Source organism: Hypomesus transpacificus, chromosome 3 (assembly GCF_021917145.1).
Source record: "Hypomesus transpacificus isolate Combined female chromosome 3, fHypTra1, whole genome shotgun sequence".
Classification (NCBI taxonomy): domain Eukaryota; kingdom Metazoa; phylum Chordata; class Actinopteri; order Osmeriformes; family Osmeridae; genus Hypomesus; species Hypomesus transpacificus.
In genome coordinates, this window is record NC_061062.1 from 14,319,235 (window position 1) to 14,340,707 (window position 21,473).

The following is a 21,473-nucleotide window of genomic DNA, read 5'->3' on the forward strand; positions in this document are numbered from 1 at the left end:
ACTGATGGACCAGATTTTGCACATTTCTACCCATTCCTTATACTTAACAGTCTCTGAAGAGTCATACTACATGTACCAAGTGTCTTTTTGTACTTTAGACTAAGGAGATGATGAGAGTAGAAGAGAAAGATTCATTAACCCTCACCTTTCAGATGCTATTTTGGAACAGAGGCTGTCTCTCCCCAGATATCCTCTCACCTGCTGTGCATTGAGCTAAAGCTGGAAGAACATGTATTCTTTCGTCCAGTGTGAGTTGGAACCGAGACAAATTATAAATGTGTGTTTGTGTGTGTGTGTGGGTGCGTGGGTGCTTGCGTGTGTGCATGAGTGTGTATCTACTTCCTCACTATCACCACAGATAGAGTACACAGCATTGTCATAGATACACACAGATATACACTGAACTCATCAGCTCAATTTCAGGAGCAGCCTCAGCCCAGAATGGGAACCTGTTAGCTAGAACCTGCAAACCGTCAAGTGTCCACAGAGACCAGGAGGGCTATGAGGTTGATGGCCTTCTGCAGGGTCTGTCACAGCTGCAGATGCCTCATTTCCAATCAGATCATTCATTTAGTGTGTGTGTGTATTCTATCGTGTCCCCTGTAGGCAGTAACCTACTCAGTCTTGGCCCTTTATTGTTTTGCTGTCAGATAACCGCCAGCGAGAGCTAATTTAGCCAATCAATAGACAGACGCCCGCAGATATTGGACCCCAGGATTCAATTCTGTTTTCCAAAGTCCAATTTGGTCTTTATTGCAGTTAGGGTAGGAGGTGGCACATGGCGACTGTCTCTTATCCTAACTGCAGGGGATAGTGAGGAGACAGACACATTGGGGGCACTAGGACCCTAGGATGGATGGCACAGGTCAGACCCAATGCCCCTTTTACCTATGAAGTCAGAATTTCTGAGAAGTGCAGGGTCGGACTGGCCGTCGGGAGATTTCCAGAACGGCCGGTCAAACGGCTGCGGCATACTGCAAAATATATGTACAATAATTATAGACGGTCGTGGGCCGATCTGCGTTTCAAAGTCCCGGGCCAGACCTGGAGAGGTGTCACATAAGTGACAAGGGCAGGCAGGCAGGCAGGCAGGCAGGCAGGCAGGCAGGCAGGCAGGCAGGCAGGCAGGCAGGCAGGCAGGCAGGCAGGCAGGCAGGATGATTAGGATGCATGGTGTCTAAAAGAGAGCCGGGTGGGTTGTGGTGGTGATAGGGTACTTGTCTGTTTTAAGTCAATTCTTAAGTGGAAGTATGTGCCATTGGTTTCCATTCAATTCTAAATACACTTCAAACCTTTTGAGGCCTGTGTTGAAGGAATTCTTTCCTGCACGTTACTGTCCTGTACCACTGGCCCTCTGCACATTCCCACAGTCATGCCGTCCTCCACATAGACAACCCCAAACCAACTTCCTTTGCCTAGATTAGACCGGTTCCTTGGCTTTTCTTGTCCAAGGATCCGATTACTGCTGACACGTTCTTGTTTGTTTGTGTCTATAGTGTGGGCCTGAGCCTTACATCCCATAATGCCCCTGGGCTAGGTCCCAGCTGGCACACACATGCACAAGCATACACACACAGTTTATTATTTTATTATACAGTTTACTGGCAAGGGTTTTCCTGTTTTCTCATTCCCAGCACTTTACACAGCGTTACCTGAGGTGATAAAACCAAATTTACCAGAATGAAACCTTTACCGGTTGCGATAAAGTAAATGAGACCATTTTGTATAACAATGCCTTAAGCTCCTCTGAGAGGACTCTATAAAAAAGCATGAGGGAAACTCAATATTTTCCCACATTATGACTGGGAAAACATTTTCAACTGTTTCACTTAGTGTTAGACAGAATTGTTTACTATTTGGAATAGTATACTGTAAAATGTACTGTATAGGTACAACAAGGAATTAGAGAGAGTGAGCGAGACAGAAAAAGATAGAGAAAGAAAAGAAGATGACAGACAGAGAGTGTGAGTGAGAGAGTAAGACAGAGAGAGAGAAGTGTGTGTGTGTGCGTGTGTCAGTGAACACAGGGCAGGCACGCATGTGACATGATGTAAGAATGTTGGCTGGTGTGACAGGCCTATCTCATCACCATAAACGCCATGTGATGTAACCGTATCATGGAGAGCCCTTTGGCCCCCGCTGTCAGTCCCCCAGGGGCCAGATCATCCAGTGAGCAGGCCGGCCCATCCCACAGAGAGAGGGCCTGATTCTGGGGACATGAAAGGAACTGTGGTGTGGTTGAGTGGTTGAACTGAGATGGTGTGGTGTTTTCATTATTAATTGTGCAGGTAATTGATCATGTTTCTGTGTCTTCATGGTATGATGTAGAATGTGATCACCCCACTGGTTATTTAAGCTTGGGGGGGGGGGGGGGGAGACTTCTCTGTGAAACTTCCAAGAGTCCTTTATCAAGAGAAAGTTTAGAAAGATGAACCTTCAAGATTAGCCCTCAAGTTCACAATTTCATGATACGGGATGTTAGGTAATAAACAATTAACAACATCCAAAAGTATATGACTGTTTGAATGCACATTTTGTATTGGCTGGTTCTGTTCTGGAAGGGATGAAAATACCTCAAAGTGATGCATTCGATTTTCCAACAGACTGGAAATAAGTAATCTTTATCAAGGCGACTGCCATCAACTCTTGGCTTGAAGACCGTCGACACGAAGGAATGCACGCCGCACTCACAGGCTGGAAAAAGACATAAGGCTGTACTTGTGTGTGTGTGTGCATGTGTGTGTTTGTGCGCGCGTGCGTGCGTGACCACACACAGGCTATTTTTCAGAAAATATGAAGTTTCATCGGCCTCTGCAGTCCACTCAGCTAATTCTGTCTGAATCTGTCCACGCTCTGACGATCACTGTGCAGATCACCCATCGTGCTGAGGTGGGATACAAGGTCAACTAGCTGACAACAGAATATGTGGCACATAAAAAAGAGAACTGGCTGATTGCTTCACTTCACTCCAGGAACTCCACAGTGTGAATAATAAACTTGAACTCAGTCAACAACCGCAGGGATGAGGAAGAGGGAGCAGGTGGTCAGCTGACATCATTCCATGGAACAGTCCAGGATGTAAACATTGCATCTATTTGACTTTTTGGTCTTCAAACAGGGCATTTTTATTACCATTCATGTTTTTATTCAGAGAACACCTTCCGGGTCCACCTGAAGTTATTTAGATTTAGAGACAGGTTTTTGTTTAGAATAGGTCAAAATCTCTTCATCTCTTTACTCATCTTCCTCAGCCTCTCCATCCACATACTTCCAGGAGTTCCCAGGTATTCTGTCACTCGGGGGAGCAGCCACTGTCTCGGAGCAGAGCCACTGGAAGATTAAACCTCCACATGCCTGTGTGGGCACTGATTAGTAATGGTGGATGGTAAATGATGCTCCAAATGTACTCTCATTCTAAACATTGGCTTGCTTGCATTTCTCTCTCACACACAACTCAGAGGTCAGATTGTAAGTCTTCATCCAAGACGCAATGATTTCATAGTTCTCACAATGACGTGGTGACTGCATGGCAGGGTCGGACTGGCCGTCGGGAGAGTCGGGAGATTTCCCAAACGGCAAAAAATATATATTACACACGGTCGTGGGCCGGTCTGTGTTCCAAAGTCCCAGTCCAGACCTGCTGCACGGTACAGCTGAGTCATCGAAACTGCAGGTCTGAAATAGACCTAAAGAATGTTATGGAAACTATATGTAGTTGTTTAGCCTAATCTATGTACTCCATTCATTCAACCCCTAAGCACTAGGCTGTGATGGACTACTGACTCGAGGCCAGTCACTAATAAAGCTTCTGTAAGTAATTTTCTAAGTAAGCATCTAAGTTCTTCTTTAGTTTCGGATGATTATTTCTGATTAGAAACAATCCTCCTTACACCCATCCTCTTGCCTACAGCAGGCTCCAACACTCGGCTCCACTCTTCCTCCCTGTAAGGTCCCAAGGAGAGCGGGCACCTGGTGGCCAGGACTCTTCCTCCATCACCACGACCACCTCCACCCACAACTGGGCAGGTGGTGACAGACACACAGATGGATGGACGTACAGGTGGTTGCCACGACGGCGCAGCCGGTAGCGGGAAGAAATCTTGGAATGTGTATCAAGGGAGGTTGGGCTCTTAAACTCATCAATCTGCCACTCAATTTCCATGGCGATACCAGGTAAACAAGACAGCTTGAAGAACAGAGAGCTGAGGAGACGTTTGGACTCCAGCCTGGAAGAAACCTTCTGTGGTGTGGAATATGGATGTGTTTGTACTGCCCTCTAGTGGACATTCAGAAATACTGCAAAAATGATTCATTATCTGTCCTCAGACATGTTGGACACATTCAACGATTGAACAATCCAACTTAAATAAAAATTATTTTTATTTTTTAAAATAAATGCATTTTTACAGTCTGTCAACAGCAGGCCATGCTCTGCTGTTCTGGACATCGGAGGCAAACGAGAAACTAAAACAATGTTACAGGAGGAGAAAGAAAACAGACCAAGCCTGTTTGTTTTTCTCGACTTCAGTACATTTTTGTCTCAAACTCCAGGGTCTAAACTAAAAGGGTCTCCTTCATACCAAAAAGCACAACTATTTTTTGTCAAAAAGAAAAGCTACAATTGTGATAAAACCTGTGTGAGTGATATATCTTTAAAAAGGCACTGAGCAGAGTATGATTTTTGCAGCATGTTTTCAACAGTGGTAGTTCAAGGAGAGTGGGGAGAGAAGCAACTCAGTGCTGAAACTTCTAGAACAGAAATTAAGAAATGTACTTTAGCTTATAGGAGAGAGGCAACATGTCAATGTTTTAGAGTAATTATTAAAACAATATTGTGTAAGAACAAATCAAATTAAAATCCTACCAACCTGGAGTTTGAGACTAGTGTTATCGTCGTATATATTTATAATATCTTCATCTTAAAAACTCAATAAGACTGTAACATTGGCAGGCACAAAATCTTCAGACTACACAATGTTGACAGATGGCTTTTCCCCCTCTTTTCTGGAAACGCAAATACACTTCCAAAAGAACAGAAAAAGCAGCAACAAAAAAAAACAACTGTACAATTCTATAAAACCTGTGTTTTTACATTAGTTACAAAAAACTAATACTTCATTTACTGTTCCTTCATACAGAAGACAAAAAAAGAAAGAAAAAACAACAGACTTTGCATATTCATTCTTCAAACTGGGTGCCCTATTGCTGGTGCATCATGAGAAAACGGTATGTATTCATAATAATAACGATAATAATACTTGATGGTGTAAGATAAAGAATAGCAGTAAGGTAAAACAGAGAGCTGCAGAAGGCTACAGAGTCACGTGTGGCAGCCCTACGACTGTGTTGCACATGCAGTGCTGACCTGACTACCAGGCTGGGCCCCATCTACACATGCTATTGACACTTAGTTGGCAGCTCTAGACGGGTGGTTAAACAGCCAGACATAGATAGACTGAGAGACAGTTTGGCAAACTACCCTCGATAACACCGCCAAAAGTTCCAAAACAACAACGCTCTAAGCAGACAGATGGACATTAGAAGCCTGGGTGCTAGTTTCTAGAACACAGCCCCCCCAGTGAGGCCCAATCACACAGTTTACTAGAGTTACTCAATACACAACAGACCACACCATCACTTCTAGCGTACTCTGACAAGAAAAGACGACGACAACTAAAAGAACAGGACATGAACCTACAGCTTATTCTTCATCAAAGAGACCGTCTATATACTGTAGAAGTGCTTACAGGAGACTTGATATGGACTAGGGAGATGGGAGAGGACCCTTCATTGAGAGGAAAGAGTGGACACTCTCTCAGCCAATCTCTCACAACACGTCTTTGCTTGGGAAAGAGGTGATATCCTATAACCTTGGCTACCACTACTTCCTATACAGTATAGTGTTTGTGTGTGTGTATGTGAGCGTGTTTGTGTGTGTGTTAGGAGTAAATAATAAAATAAGAAAGAATATCATTAGCGGGACAAAATGTTAAATAACATGACCATTAGAAAGCAGTCACTGTATCACACAGTTCACGCCTCGCTAGAATGACAAGACAGAACACAACCATAAACAGGGACAGATAGATAAGATAGATGGATAAATAAATAACTGGATTGTTCATAAGCACTGATGCATTGGTTTATAGTCTGGTCGGATTCTTGTCGCTGACAGGCCCCTGGTATCAGCGTCTTCATACAGTCACAGTGAACACACTCAGTCTTTGGGATGGAGAGCACAACTTGGTTCTGATAGGTTGTCAGCAATGGACGTAGTGTTGAGGCCGGCCCCCTGGGTCTGGGAGCAGGTTGGGATAGGTGGACAGAGAGGTTGTGGGAACTTCCTGTGTAAGGCTTGGGATGTCATGGGGGAGGCCAGAGAAGGTCAGAGGTCAACAGAGTTCATCTGGACCGCGTTGAGCAGTGTTAGTATTTTTCCAAAAAAAACAGTCAGCGTTAAGGCGAGGGGGAAAAAAAAGATTAAAACGGTCAGCTTCTTAATCATGGCAACAGTGGCCCAGCATCGGGCTCTGAACACGATTCCAAAAATTTAAAAGACCAACAAAATATAATAAAATAAACCCAATAGATCTATAGCCCTTCCACCCCACCCAGACCCCTGGGGGTTGCCGGGGGCAACTCAGACCCAGCCGCTGGTCAGCTTGTAGAACATCTCCTCGTCCAGAGACTCGTTCTGGTCCTTGGCGCGCGTGGACAGGAAGATGTAGCCCCCGATGAACTCATGCACCACCTTGCAGTCCACCTCCGCACAGATGAAGGCCAGGCTGGGCTCGTCGGCAAACTCCACCGTCACCTGGAGACCGGGGACAGAGGGACGTGGGTTACAGTGAACACGCAGCCACTGACATCGTACATAGTTTCACCTGGACAGAGAATCACTCATTAAAGACAGACTAAGGCTGGCAAAGCGATGGTCATGGATGTCATGTTACTCAAAATGGTCAATATTTGTTTTGTGTTGTTAATTGATTTCCTGTAATGTACTGTACATATATTTGCAGAAAGACAGCATCTTTTTTTCGATCCCAGGTCGATAGCCTTAATAACGTGATGTGTCTGTGTCTGTCTGTCTGTCTGTCTGTCTGTGCACCCACAGTCCTCCTCTTCACCATGGGAGCCTCCTACCATCTTGATCTCCCAGTTGACGTTCCACTGCTTCATGTTGCTGAAGCGCCAGGTCTTGATGGCGTCCCCAGTGCTGGCGTCCATCCGGATCAGACGGTTGTAGGTGATGCCAATCAGCTCCTCCCTCTTCCCTCCCTGGAACCTGGGAACCATGACAGACAGAATTAGTCACGCGAGGGTTGGAATTGTGTGTGTATGTATGTTCACTTTGGAGAAACGCATCTGCTAAGAGAATCCATGTCAAATGGGTAAATGTTTCTGAGTGTGAAGGAAGGGCGTGTGAGGTGTGATATGATTGGTGCGTGGGGAGCGGACTGACTTGGCCAGGAAGTGGGTGATGCCAAACTCAGGAAGGGACTGCCACGCCTGGATGAAGCGCATCTTGGCCTCAATCAGGCTCATCTGGGCCACGTTCTGGTGGGCCTCCAGGATCCGGGCGGAGATCTGACCAAGCACACACACACACAGGTTATTGATGTCCACGTCAAAACACACCCCTGCTTTGAAATGAAACTACTGATGCACACACGGCTCTTCCAACACCACACTAAAACCCCACCGTTCAACCCACACTAAAACCACCACTACTCCACATCCCACCAACACCCTACACCTCCCCGTGCCCCCAGGAGGGCACCAGGGGTCAGCCCAGAGCCAGAGTGCTGCTGTAGTAAGAGAACATTGTACAGCTGCTCACTTCACACAGCAGAGCAACAGAGAAACACTCACAGGAGACTGACTGAGGTTAATGATCCATGGAGAGGACCCCACCTCTGTGTGGACGTGAATGTGTGTATTGTGTGTGTGTATTGTGTGTGTGTGTGTGTTCCTTTATAGCCCCAAAGCTGTCCTGTGAGGAGCACAGCCCAAACCTTTAACACATGAGTCATTGATGAGCAGAGCACAGATGTGAAGACCTGGCTCTGCTGGACCCACATCCCACTCCGCTAACTCCTGAGAAACGGTGTCTTTTAGTGCGACATGGACTAGATTAAGGGTTGACTAATTGTCTACCGGAACGGCCGAACGGGACAGTTAAACGTGTGTTAGTAGTGGAAGGACAAATGGGAAACTAGCATGAAAAAGGTGATATTAAAGTCGAGAAATGAACTGGGTGCAACTAAGGGTTGATACTGGTAAATTATACCACTGTAATGTCTAGTAAGACGACCAAAGCTCTGGGTCCTTTGTTGGCATTGATACACAGCATTCCTATAGACAACAATTCCGTATTTTTCTCAATAGAATGTGCTTGTATTGGAAGCGGTCTACCAAGACGTCTACTAAGTGTTAGTTTCCAGAACTCTGCACACATCTTGACTTACCAAGTCCCTGATATAGCCAGGCTGAAGGGAGAGGGGTGGGGGGGGTGGGGGGGGGGGGGGGGTGGGGGGGTGCAGAAGAGAAAAGGGAGGAGGAATGAAGAAGGAAAAAAAAAAAACAGAACAAAAGCAAGTGAGAACACAGCCATGGAGGAGAGAAAAACTAAAAAAGGCACGAATACAGTTTGAATTCCAGGTAGCGGAGCTTCAATCGTAACAGGGTAAATGAAACGCAGGTGAGGGGGGGGGGGGAGGCGGGGGGGAGGGGGGGGGGGGGTGCATGCAGCAAGGCAGAGGCACAGGCAGAGGAAGCAGCAGCGGCGGCCACAGTGTTCGCAGGTCAGGTCTGTCAGGGCAGGCAGAGAAGGTTAGCACACATCACACTTTCTGGCAGACCAGGAGGAATGCACTCCAATGATAATTGAAGCTCACTGAAAACCATAGCTACTGTCATGAAAAATACTTTAAATCCAGAGCAGCGTCGACCTGCATTTAAGTCAATTGTGTGAGTCGGTCGGTCAGTCAGCACGATGACTTTCAACTTGCAGTGTCCTGCTGGTCCACTAGGTGGTGATGCATTCCCAGGGCATCTTCCACAGGAAGTATCTGGAGCTGGAAGTGAGAGCTCCACGTCCCTGTTTGTTATTGTGCCTGTCCCCATCTGCTTTCCCTCTTACACTAAAACTATATGTTTGGTCAGAAACCCATCCAAGTCCACTCCCAGAGATCAAAAATATTCTTGTGTGCATCTGCTGGGGAAGTCCCACTGGGGGGGGGGGGGGGGGTCACAGGGCGGGAGAGGAGAGGAAGTCCAAGTCCAGTTGGGGGAAGGAGGGAGAAGAGAGCCAGCGCCCAGCTGACTGACACAGGAGAGGGTTTTCCCTGATTCTCTTCCCCCTCAGCATTCCCAAGCTGGGCTGACTTCCTGACGCTCCGCGCTTGCTGCTGATTGCTACACTGACACACACACACACACACGTAAAAAAGCGTAAGCGGACACAACAACAAAAAAACACACCCATAAACACAAGCAAACACTTTGAACACTGTGTTCCAGTTTCAGAACACCCATCCTCACCACTGCACTGGTCTTGGTCAGAGAACCCCACTGACATGGCATGTCTTGGGGTGCTCTTCTGACCAGGATGCCAGGATGGACTGGGTCACAACTGGACCAGGGCGACTACCTCCCCTCCCCTCGTACAGACAGCCCCCCAGGACAGGAGTGAGAAGCAGGCCAGGACTGGTTCTACATCAGGGCCAATCTCTGCCTCTTCCTCTGCCGTGCACTTCCACACGCACTGACGGCACTCTGGTTCTACTCCTCTGTTTTCCTGTTGTGAAGTGACGGCTGGGGGCCATCGAAGGAACCAGCCCCCGCTCCGCCCCCGCTCCGCCCCGCTCCCCCCTTTTATTCTCTGTTCTAGAACACAGACATTCCACAGCGAGACTGCCAAGCACAGCAGACATCCCCATGGCTGTTGGTTCATCCCATCTTAGACATTTCCTGTTTGATGAGTCCCCCCCTGCCCTCCTATCACTCCCCCCTCTCTCTCTTTCCCTCCATCTCCCATATCCCTCGCCATTTCCCCCTCGCCAGCCCCTCTTCTTTCTCTCTCTCCCTCTCCCCTCTCTTTATAGAGGTCTAGAGGATGTGAATATCTGGTTCCAGACTCAGACTAGCCCTTAGTCATCACTAACCGACACCCCCACCCCCCTAGCAACGGTCCACGTTTCCTACACAGCATAATGACTACCAGACACAGTGGGCGAGAGACTAGGACACTGACAGGCATGCACTCAGACCTTCCAGTGCAAGGACGTGCAAACACACACAGGCCTATAGGAGAATCTACTAGTATAGTATAGTGCTACTTTCTTGTCAGCTAAATGTAAGTGAAACTCTGCTGTAAGTGCTAAGTGGCTCAAGATCTGCTTTGGGCTGTCAGCCACTGTCAGCCACGACTGCAGACGTGACAGCACGAGAATCAATGCTATCCCTCATTTGTCAATGATCAGGAATTATGGGAGGAATAAAAGGGATTGCATTGAAGCTGAGACACAGACTTGGAGCTTGCATCTTCTCTCCAAGCCAATCAGGGTGGGTGTGAGAGAGCACAAACCGCTGTCCAGGGTTCCCCCCTGGGGAGAGCCAGAGGGAACAAGGGGAGGTGTGAGCGAGCGAGCGAGGGAGGGAGGGAGGCTGCATTCCAGTGCAGGACAGCCCAGATGCCAGGAGGAGCCCAGCTGGTACGCATCATCAGACACTGCCTCCGCCTGACCTCAGCCTCCGCTGCCCCGCCCCCCCCCCTCCATCACACCAATGCACGACCTCCCCTGGGAAAAACACACACCCTTCCACATGCATCTCCACCATCTACCACAGCGTCCTCTCCTGTTCCCTAACCCCTCAAAGTCATCAACTTTGTTGTCCTGCACACAGTCCAGTCCAGAATCAACAACATCCTGTGATCAGCATAGGTTAAAAGCAGCATCTTTCCAGTTAGCTAGCATTTCACTAGCTGTGGTTACCTTTAGTCAGGTGGATTTATCTGGGGTTAAATAGTTAGGGCGCAAGCTCGGCTAGTACGTCAGTCTACCTGCTTGTTCTTGTACTTCTTCAGGTAGCGCGGGGACACCAGGCACTCAGGGTTGATGTCCGTGGTGATCGGCTCGGCGATGAGCTGGGAGTCTGGATTCATGTGCTGCATTTTGAGGAAGGAGAGAATGTTCTGGACCTCCAGGTTGTACGAGCTATCCGCCATCGTCTTCCCCTTGGAGGCCAGGCGACAGGCCGCCATCCAGTGGGCGTACTGCTTCTCCTGGTGGGGGGAGGGGGAGGGGGAGAGAGTCTGAATGTGACGCTTCAATTGGCCACGTGATCATTATATGTTGGTCACAGTTCAGGATTTAAATATGCGAGTGTTGCGTGCATGACACTGCAGTGCGGCTGTCCTCCAGTCAGCTAGAGGGAGCCAGCGAGCACGACTCACATTGTCACACCGCAGCCAGATCTCATTCATCCCGTCGGCCACAGGAATCAGCAGCTTGATGTTGAATTTCTGACCAGAGATGTTGACATCTGGGGTCACCTCGCATCCTAAGAGGAGACACGAGGTCAGTACCGAGGTCACAACACACCATTCATCAACAACGATGTCCTTAGAATAGATACAGTTGCCGTGTTGACAGTGTGTGTGTGTGTGTGTGTGTAATTCTGCACCTCTAAGATTCATCTGGTTCGCGGGCGTCCCGTGGGCCTCCTCTTTGCTTTTGTAGCAGGAGATTGTGATGTCCTTGAACGTGCACCAGTACAGCTTGTAGCCCTTCAGTGTCAGCTTCTTTGGCCTGAGAGAGAGAGAGAGACCAAGAATGTGTTAAGAGACACAAAGAGTGAAGTCAGTCAGCAAAGAGACTCCTTTTTGTCATCACCCCCCCGCACGACAGTCAAAACCATCACTGACAACCATTTTTCCTTTTCACCCAATTAACAGTGAAGGAGGGAGAAAGGGGAGGCGATGGGGAGGGAAGACTGCATGCTCAGCCTTCTCCGGGACAGACCTTAGTCAGCACTAGGGGTGGGAGGACTGCCAACCGCGGGCAGGAACATTAATGGGAAGAAACTCACAGGGGGTGAAACCTCTTGATCAACCCTGCATCTTTTATGAGACCATCAAACCACAAGAGCTACCTGCGAGTCAGCGAGGGCCCGTGTCCAACAGGTAGACCGCCTCATGTGGTTTGGGTTCTCAGTGTCCCACAGCTCTGAGCAGATTTTCAAATCCCACCCTTTCCAGTCAGTGTTCCTAGGTAGGACTGACACTGGGCCATATCAGCGTGACACGACACAGACCACCGCTCTCCTATTAAACAAGACCAGCCTCGGTCACCTGATCACAGATTCCCTTGGCCCCTGCATTCTTCAAATGCACACGGAAGTGCCTAAGCACACACGCATGATCCTACACACGCTCACACACACATGCAAGCTCAGACACACACGGCTGCTCGTGATCGAGGGGGAAAGTGAATTTCCAGAGGATGCTAGAGTCAGGGTCGGCTGGAATATCTTACGTTCAAGAACTTACTTGAAAACTTTCACGTAGTCGGCCAGCTCAGGGATGGATGTGATGTCCCCCTGGCAGGAAGAGAAGGACAGTTATCGAAAGTTTGTTGAACACTGATAATAGAACAGGGTTCTGCATAACCCCCAAAACCTCAAACTTTTAAGCATGACATTGCCAGCATGGTCAGGAAAGTCTTTGTAGGATTGCGATAGCGGTGGTTGTGTAACATCTCAAAACCACCACTTCCTCTGATAAGCTATATAAACTATGCAAGTTGACAGGGCAGGACCACAACAATGGGCGTCAGTGCAGCAGTGATATATAGCTGGCCAAACAGAACCTGGCCCTGTGAATGCTGCCGCATCGAGCGAGAGCTAAGTGCAGGGCTGAGCAGATTGAATGTGTGCGAGGAGGTCATCTTTCACTCCTTCAGGGTGAGTATTGAATGTGGAGGTGTGGGTCTGTTTTGTAGTCTAAGGTGTGTGCGTGTGTGCGTAGCTACCAGTGTGTTGGAGGTCTTGCCCCCCTCCAGAGTGATCTCCAGGTCAGAGAGGGCGGCGTCCACCTCGTCCACCTCCTTCTCACTGTTGTTCATGTGGTTGTCTGAAGACATGATGGACAGCTTGTTGATGTGGTACTGTCCGGCAGAAAGGAGGGCGAGAGAGGGCAAGAGAGAGAGAGACAGCGAGAGATGTAACGGATGATAAAAATCGATAAAATCGGTCAATAATAAACACACAAATCAACGACCTAATGCATATTCTTCTCTGTACATATGGAACGGATACTGGCTCTGTGGAGGCCAATGACTGTGGGAGTAGACGAGGTGATTTATGAAGGGAAGTGAGTGGGAGTGGGATGGATTCTGCAGCCTCTGCACATCTCTGTGGGGGTCGCTGAGACGCTCTCTCTGTAGCAGGACCACATGTGAGCAGGGCGTGGGGGGGGGGGGGGGGGGGGGGCAGCCACGCTGGGACCTTACATCATGGAGGTACCACGTAGCTCAGCTCAGGATCCTGGTAGGAGACCCAAGTGTAGAATCTAGGACCGCCCCATCACACGGAGAACCTCACCGTGGTGTTCCCCGGTGGACCAAAGCCTATGACTCACTGACATTAAACACTACTTGTTGACAAACGGTATTTATACTGTCAACCCCCCCCCCCCCACCACCCCCCTCCCCACCTCTCACTACACCCCCTCAATATATGAATGAACAGCTGCCTGGGGGGAGTGGGAGGCATGGGCGGGACAAGGATTGAGAGAGGGAGAGAAAGAGCAGGAAAGAGCGGAGAAAGGGAGACAGAGAAAGAGAGAGGGTTCAGAGGGAGGGCTGAGAGAGGGTGAGAAAGAGCAGGAAATAATTGAGCGAAAGAGAGAGAAGAAGAGGGTTGAGAAAGAGTAAGTTTGTGAGAGAATGTGTGAGACAGAGAGCGAGAGAGAGAGAGAGTGAGAGAATGGGGGAGCTGTGTATTTCAGGCCCTAGCCAGCTAGGGTTACAGTATGTAGGACAAAGGCTTGTCCATGTCACCATGATGTCTCCACCTCAGACCCTTGCTGTACATTGACACTGCCTTTTAAGCCTGCCAGCTATGGGCCCAATATCCTCCTCTGGGCAGCCTTCCAGATACAGGCTTGTTTGTTAGCCACCACAAGGCTGGCTAATATCTAAGTGCTAAATGTATCCCTACTATCATATCAAGGACTCCTTGACAAGGAGAAAACATGCTAATATTGCTAGCCAGCTATGAAAGCTGGACAATCATCTGGCTTCATTTAGACATTACCAACTATCCACTTTCCACCGCTAGCTCTTTCGACACAGAAATTCAACTCTCCAAACTCAACAGGTCCTCTCTCCCCAATGTCCCTCATCAGTGAAACCCTAAACTTAGCCTCAGCTGAAACCTAGCTAGGTCTGTGCTAACAGACGGTGAGGACAGGCTAGCCGCTAATCCAAACACACAGCTAGGATTAGCATCTTTAGCATCCCCTGTGGCGGGCGGGAAGCAGAGTAACACTAAACCAGTGACGTGTATTAATAAACAGCCCCACAGAGAAACACATAACACCTGGGGGGTGAGTGGTGGAATGAGGCCAGGTCTGGGGTGGGTGGTCGGGGCAGGGGACCTACTCCAGTAGCCAGGGCGGCGCTATAATTACTGAGGGGTCTGGGGGTAAGGACAGGGTGGCGTCCCCAGGTCCCGTCACTCTAGCTTTACGATGTTCGGAAATAGCCCCCCCCCCCCCCCCCCAGGAAGAAGGGGGCAACCTGAAGGGGTGAAAGGGGAGCTCTGATCCTCTTCCTGGACCCCTGGCAAACCATTCCTACCCACACGCACACTCGCCAAATCTCTCCTCCCCTTTATAAACTAGATGGACTATCTTTATGACATGATAAAGCAGCAGCATGTGTGATGTGTCCACCACAAGGCTTGTTTACTAGCAGGCTGACGGACTCAGAGCTAGGGTGTCATGGGGGAGGGGTGCTGTCTGGAGCCCTGGCATGTTAACGTGGGGAGTCTTGGCTGGCGGGGTGGTGGCACCGCCACAGGAACAGTCCACTCCACTGTGGAAGCTCTCTCCATAAGCCAAAACGTGTCACAGCTGGACCAATGGTAGGTCTTAAAAGGTGCTGAATATCAAGATGATTGCATACAGTGAAAGAACAGGATGTACTGAGGCCCCCCGTCCCTGGATTCTTGCTTAAACAATTAGCCGTGGCAACACTTCGGTGTACTGCAGCAGTCTCCAAGCCCAGATCTGGGAGAGAAGCCCATCCAATTAATTAACCGCTTACAAGGCAACGTGCCCATACATGAAGAAAAAAATAAAGAAAAAAGAGGAAGTATTTGCACTGCAGCGCTTCGTAAGCAATAATAGAACTGGCCAATGAAGACGACCTGCACATAAGACAGGCGCTCCAGATCTCACCTGCAGGGCAGCAAACATCATCATCTCCTCCTCGGTGCACTCGATTTCCTCCAGCAGGATGGCCCACTTGGACTGCTCATACAGCTGGTTCACCCGGATGGCATCGTACTGCAGGGGGAGGGGGGGAGATGCCATTAACCCATACCCTTGTGCACACACGGCTGAGCAAACAGGACAGCCCAGTGGGGCATTTCCTGCCCTTTACCCCCAAAAGCTGCAAGCTGGCGATACCTAGAAGCAGGGCTATCTGCCCATGTCCTGGATGTCCTGCCCTTTACACAACACAGCCCAGTCTCGCCTGTACTATGAAAGAGATACCTACACAGAACCTCACTTTAGTTGAACCTAAAGTCAATGGCAAACGTTTGGTCAATGGCCATGTTGATGTATGTGTGGGAGGACAGCAGTCAGCGTTATCTTGGTGTAGTCCAGGGTTAGAGGACTCGTGTTGCTGTACCTTGGGGTTGAGGTCGAAGAAGCTGTGGTACTTAAACCGCAGAAGGAGGACCTCGTTCTCCTTCACATCCTGCTCCATCAGAGACCTGGACGAGTCCAGCCATCTGCGCACACAAGGACAGGAAGGTGACACAGTTATGCAAGGAACATGTTGTGATTTCTCGCTCACTCGCGGGCACGCGCACACACACACACGGCTATTGGAACTCATGCGCAAGTTCACCCATAACCCAACTAAGAGAGGTAACGTCTAACTGGGTTACTTGGCCAAGAGAACAACCACAAACAATAAGCAATTATCTTCTCATCCCATGACTAAGCAGGCAGCTATTAACCTCTAGAGCAGGCTAAACCTCCACCCCCACTACCACCACCACCACCTTTGGCCTGTCACCCCTCCCACTCACCCCTGGTTGATCTTGGCCTTGTCCAGGAGAGACTGGGGCTTGTACAGCTTGACCAGGATGTCAGGGGAGGAGATGGGCTGGCTGACAGCCAGGATGCTGGGGTTGCCCTCGGACAGGGGGCTGTCTCCGAACCAGGCGGTGGTGGGGGACAGAGGGCTGCCGTCCCGGGAGTCGTAGGTGGGGGTCATGGTCTTACTGTAGAGGCCGGGGCTGGAGTAGATGCTGCCTGCAAACACACAGTTCTGGTTAGAGACAAAGTGCACCGGGGGGGGGGCACACAAACACATGAATACAAAATAACCTGGAGTTGAATTGATGCAAAATGTGTGATTGTGAAAACTCCTGCAAGGAGCAAGCCAACACACACGCATGGAAACGAGTACAACACCAAACACAAGTCAAGTGGTTGCATACTACGTTGTGAACACTGGCACCACACCACCACACACTAGCAGCCAGGCAGGCAGGCCACGGAACCAGGCCAGGGGACCAGGCTAGCTCTGGGAGTGTACCAGCGAGTGGTCTGGTCTAGGAGGGCGGGGTGGTAGGGAGGGGAATTCTGATAGACTCCAGCAGAGTGACAATTCCAAAAGCCATCATCTCTGCTTGTTTGTGTTCCCTTTAGGCAAAAAAAAAAAAAAGACAAAGACAAAAATTCCGGAAGATGGAATCGGCTGGATCCTTGTGTTTGTCTTCCTTGCAGCCAAAACCTCCAACGACAGTAAAACTAATCTGCACTGAAGTTTGATTAAGTAAGGATTTGGGAGCTTGATAGCAAAACAAATAAAAAACGAATACGACAGCCGTAACATTTCCCTTTGGCTGGCCATGTACAGCACCTCTGGCCCTGGTGGCAATGAAGCAGGCCACACACACACACTGACCAGCTTACTTCCATTCCTCTATCCCACCCTCCTTCCCCCATTCCCCTGAGTGAGGTCCACCACTGGCCTGGGAGTATAAGGGCCAAACTACCTAATCTCTTCTACCACAGGAAGTGGCTTCTGTGTGTGTGTGTGTGTGTGTGTGGGGGGGGGGGGAGGTCATGAGAACGAAGTCCAGGCCAGTACAGCCCATCTCTCAGGGGTTTGAGGAGGGTTTCTTGACGGTTGTCTAAACGTTCCTCCCTAGTGCTGGGCCAGGGCAGGTCAGAGAGAGGACTCTTGTCCCATGCAGGCTTCGGAAGAATCCCAGGCATCCGGAGTGCTGCTGGAGGGTCTGCTAGAGGGGTCACTGGAGGGTCTGCTAGAGGGGCCACTGGAGGGTCTGGTAGAGGGGTCACTGGAGGGTCTGGTAGAGGGGCCACTGGAGGGTCTGCTAGAGGGGCCATTGGAGGGTCTGGTAGAGGGGCCATTGGAGGGTCTGCTAGAGGGGCCACTGGAGGGTCTGGTAGAGGGTCTGGTAGACGGGCCACTGGAAGATCTTCTGGAAGGGCCCCTGGAGAGTCTGGTGGAGGATCTGCTGGAGGGGCTGTTGGAGTGTAGTCGTGTGTGTGTGTTTACTCTGCTTCAATAGTTTTCATGGAATGTTAACATGCATCTAATCTCTAATCCCCCCACTGGAGAAAAGGTAGAGTAGGGAGCTAAAGATTTACTGGTTAGGAACTGGACCACCCTGCACTAGGGAAATGTAGACTTCATGACCTTTACAGGGTTGAGTGTCTGTCGTACGATGCATTCAGCATCATTCCTCTTTTCCATCTCCAAGGAAATCCAGTGAGTAAACAAGAGTGGTAAGCTTTTCCAGCACAACACACATACACACAAATTGTGAGCATAGCTTTTCAATGGGGAAGGGAGGGGAGGTGAGATTGGATCTGTATTGGAAGCAAAGCCCATCATGTGACCCAAGTCAGCTGACATGCCCAGCGACCCAGGCAGCTGGTTGACCACGTTTACAGCAGGTAAACATCAGGTGACCGGAACCCTCCAGCGGTGGGGGTGAGAGGGGAAGAGCAGGGAGGAAGCGAGAAAAGGGGGACGGGGAGGAAGCAATGCAGAGAGAAGAGGGGGGAGAGACAGAGGAACAGGACACCTTACCTTTTACCGGTCCAATGTAAATGATCTCAGAGGCTAGAGGGAGGAAGGAGAACAAGAGGGAAGAAGGGGAAAAAGGAATTGGGGAGAGTGGAGGAAAAGAAAAACAAGAGGACAGATTAAAGTGACATAACAGGATAGGAGGAAAACGGAGAGGGCGAGAGGAGGAGGACCAAAGTGAACAGCAGGAGAACCCAGACCAGGAGAACCCAGACCAGGAGAACCCAGACCAGGAGAACCCAGACCAGGAGGACCCAGACCAGGAGGACCCAGACCAGGAGGACCCAGACCAGGAGAACCAGAGACGGGCGTTTCCGCCGACACTGCAAACCCCAGATCTGATGACTCCGTTTGTCCCAGTCAGCAGAGGGAAAAACCCTGGCATGACCAGCGATGGTCCAGCTACCCCTCCATGATGATCCACGAAGGCCTGATGGGGAAAGCAGGCTGTGCAGGGCGTTGGTCTGGATGATCCAGACCTGTGCAGTCACCACAATACTACTTTACTGGACCAAGTCATCACCACAATACTCCAGGAGTGGACCAGGTCATCACCACCACATCCATAGTCCAAGCTCTAACATGGAGAGAGGGAGAGGGAGGGAGGCAGGACCCAGAGTGCAGGCCATGGTCATGTTTCCTGCTGAGTCATAGGTACAGCTGGAAGAGGGGGATGAGGGAAGGTTGATCCAACCTCAAACATTTCGTCATCATCATACACTCACGTCCTCTGTGAACCCCCCCCCCCCCCATCTCCTGTTTATTCTCAGTGTGTGTACGCTGTGTGTGTGTGTACAGTATAAAATCCAAGAGTAGACCGGGGTCAGCCTAGAGGGTGGACTAGACGAAAGGAACACAGCGAGCACACAGACCAGAGAGGCTGTGGTTGATATGTGTGCTGCATGTGTGATTGCATCTCTTCCTCCATCCCCTGCCCTACCCTGCCTGGGCCTGGGACCTCGTGACTCCCATCACCCAGCCACCGAGGGTAACCCCCCCCCCCCCCCCCCCCCCCCCCCCCCTCGGTAGGAGAAGCAGCCTGGGTCTAAAACACTCAGAGTAAACAGGGGCGGAAAGGGCCGTGTGTTTGTGAAAGAAAATTTTTGAGAACAGTAAGGGTAAACAGGCTCGGCACGTTGCTCAATTTGAATTCCGATCTGTGCTCTACAACAAGCAGACAGTACAGGAAGAAGACAGGATTGTGACAGAGAGGGCGGGCTCGCTAAAACAGAGCTGGGGTCACCGGCTCCTCATTCCCCTCCCACAATTGAACTTGTGCATCCAGTCAGCGTGTTTGTGTGTGTTGGTGTTCCAGAGCAGGTCAAGGCGGGGCCCAGAACAGGACAATGAGCCCCATTCAGGTCAACCACAACGTGAGCCGCCACGGCTAATGCTAGCCGTGAGGGCCGTAGCTTCTTTCTGTTCTCTCCTCTCCTCACATGGCCAGATATCCCTCGCCCGGGAGCGAGGGAGGAGGGGAGGCTTCGGAGGAGGGATGTGTGCTGTAGCCGCGTAGCCCGGTTTGGGTTTAAAATGGCAGCGTGACCAAATATGTGTGGAATCCCAATCATTCTGGCTCCCCTCTGCCAAGGAGCAGTCAAAGCCAGCTCTGCAGATCTCACGCTGGCCTTAACCTCACACATTCTTATTTGGTCAGCTTTAGAAAGTAACAGCTCGTGCAATTATCAAGATGGGGTTTTCGATACAACAAAGGGCTGCTTACAGTGGAGCCCTGGTGGCGTCAGAAGAACCTTCTATTCAACCTGCTACTTTGCAGGTCTTTTTTATGGTTCCTTGTGGGTTCATGACCCAGGGTTAGTAGAGCGCTACACTCTCTGGATACAGGGTTCAGATGTAACTGTGTGTGTGGTGAGGGGAGGGGGGGGTGGTATTACCTAGTTTACCTGACCCGGGGGTGAGGAGGGGCCCCTCCAGCTCCAAAGCCTCCTCCTCAGCCTCCTCCAGCTTTTTCTTCTTCTTCTTTGGGTCGCGGGGCTTACGCAGGAGAGACAGCTCCTCTGGGTGGCGGATGTCTGGTGGGGTAGGGGGGGGGAAAGAGGGAGGGAGGGAGGGGGAGAAAGAGGGAGGGAGGGACAGAGAAAGAGAGAAGGGGAAAGAAGAGGGAGAGGTCATTTTGTGTCACTAAATCCTAGCCTAGCAACAGTGCCCACCCAGACGCCATATGAAGGCAGATGTGTCACTGTCCCACTTAACAGCCTACATTTAGGCTCCTCTCAACTACAGGCCTGAAATAAACCACACTGCAAGAGACACGCACACACACACGTAAACACACGGTGCATGTAGATAGGGTATAGACAAACTCGAGGTAGGGTAGAAGGAGAGGGACAAGATGCTGAACCGGTGACTCACATGGAAGTGAGGAGAGGAGCAGAGAGACAGAAACATAGCTGACAATGACAAACAGCTGTGCGCACACTGGGTGGACCCCAACAGAGACACACAACAGTGCACGCACAATAATGCACACTTGACGCACAAGCAAATGAGTCTCGCACACAGGACAAACGGTGTCATTGCACAGATAGCGAGTGGTGGCTGATTGTTAATGATTGGCTTGTAGTTCTAACAAAAACATTTGCTCTGTCAAAACAACTCTGCATGTCATCGCACAGCCTGCAGGACTGTTTGAAGATGCTACACATCAAGTAAACAATCTCATTCTCTAGTTACGCATCTTTCTCTTCGTGTGTGTGTGCGCGGGCGCGCCTGTTTTCATGCTGACGGAATTCAACAACGCAGAGGGCTCTGTGCAAGGTCCCCTCTGACAGAGGGATACACACAGCAGACAGGCTGTAATGACTACAACAGAACTACCCCTATCCCTCCTGCTATCCCTAGATCCCTCCCTCCATTCCCCACTGCTCTATCTCCACCCCTCTCCCTCTCTCCATACCCCCCCTCCTCCCTCTCTCATTCTCAGGGACCAGGGAACCATCAGTCAACATCGCCCGTGACGTTTCGGAATGGATTTGGGTTGGTTCCGAGGTACTGGTGGCAGGCCTGCCAGTAATCTGTCAGACAGGAAGATAGATGTGCAGCGTCTCGAATCCCAGCTGGGCTCCCTCCTACCCTTCAGTATCA

The 21,473-nt window shown here is 50.1% G+C and overlaps 1 protein-coding gene across 3 annotated transcripts in view; it reads right to left on the bottom strand.

Annotated features, from left to right (window-relative positions):
* Nucleotides 1–4,358: 4,358 nt before the first annotated feature.
* The window catches only part of fermt2 (FERM domain containing kindlin 2), a 35,873-nt gene continuing 18,758 nt past the window's right edge, over nucleotides 4,359–21,473 (bottom strand). Inside the window, exons 4-17 of one of the 3 annotated variants that reach the window (XM_047044746.1) lie at nucleotides 20,264–20,401; nucleotides 18,372–18,404; nucleotides 16,333–16,558; nucleotides 15,927–16,029; nucleotides 15,470–15,577; nucleotides 13,038–13,172; nucleotides 12,557–12,606; nucleotides 11,692–11,816; nucleotides 11,462–11,568; nucleotides 11,069–11,290; nucleotides 8,472–8,492; nucleotides 7,466–7,590; nucleotides 7,147–7,288; nucleotides 4,359–6,814 (exon numbers count right to left, since the gene is read on the bottom strand). In XM_047044746.1, the coding sequence (XP_046900702.1) occupies nucleotides 6,641–6,814; nucleotides 7,147–7,288; nucleotides 7,466–7,590; nucleotides 8,472–8,492; nucleotides 11,069–11,290; nucleotides 11,462–11,568; nucleotides 11,692–11,816; nucleotides 12,557–12,606; nucleotides 13,038–13,172; nucleotides 15,470–15,577; nucleotides 15,927–16,029; nucleotides 16,333–16,558; nucleotides 18,372–18,404; nucleotides 20,264–20,401 (1,709 nt within the window). In that variant the 3' untranslated portion in view covers nucleotides 4,359–6,640. The remainder of the gene's footprint in view (nucleotides 6,815–7,146; nucleotides 7,289–7,465; nucleotides 7,591–8,471; nucleotides 8,493–11,068; nucleotides 11,291–11,461; nucleotides 11,569–11,691; nucleotides 11,817–12,556; nucleotides 12,607–13,037; nucleotides 13,173–15,469; nucleotides 15,578–15,926; nucleotides 16,030–16,332; nucleotides 16,559–18,371; nucleotides 18,405–20,263; nucleotides 20,402–21,473) is intronic. The other 2 variants (XM_047044764.1, XM_047044755.1) reach the window with 2 other exon arrangements.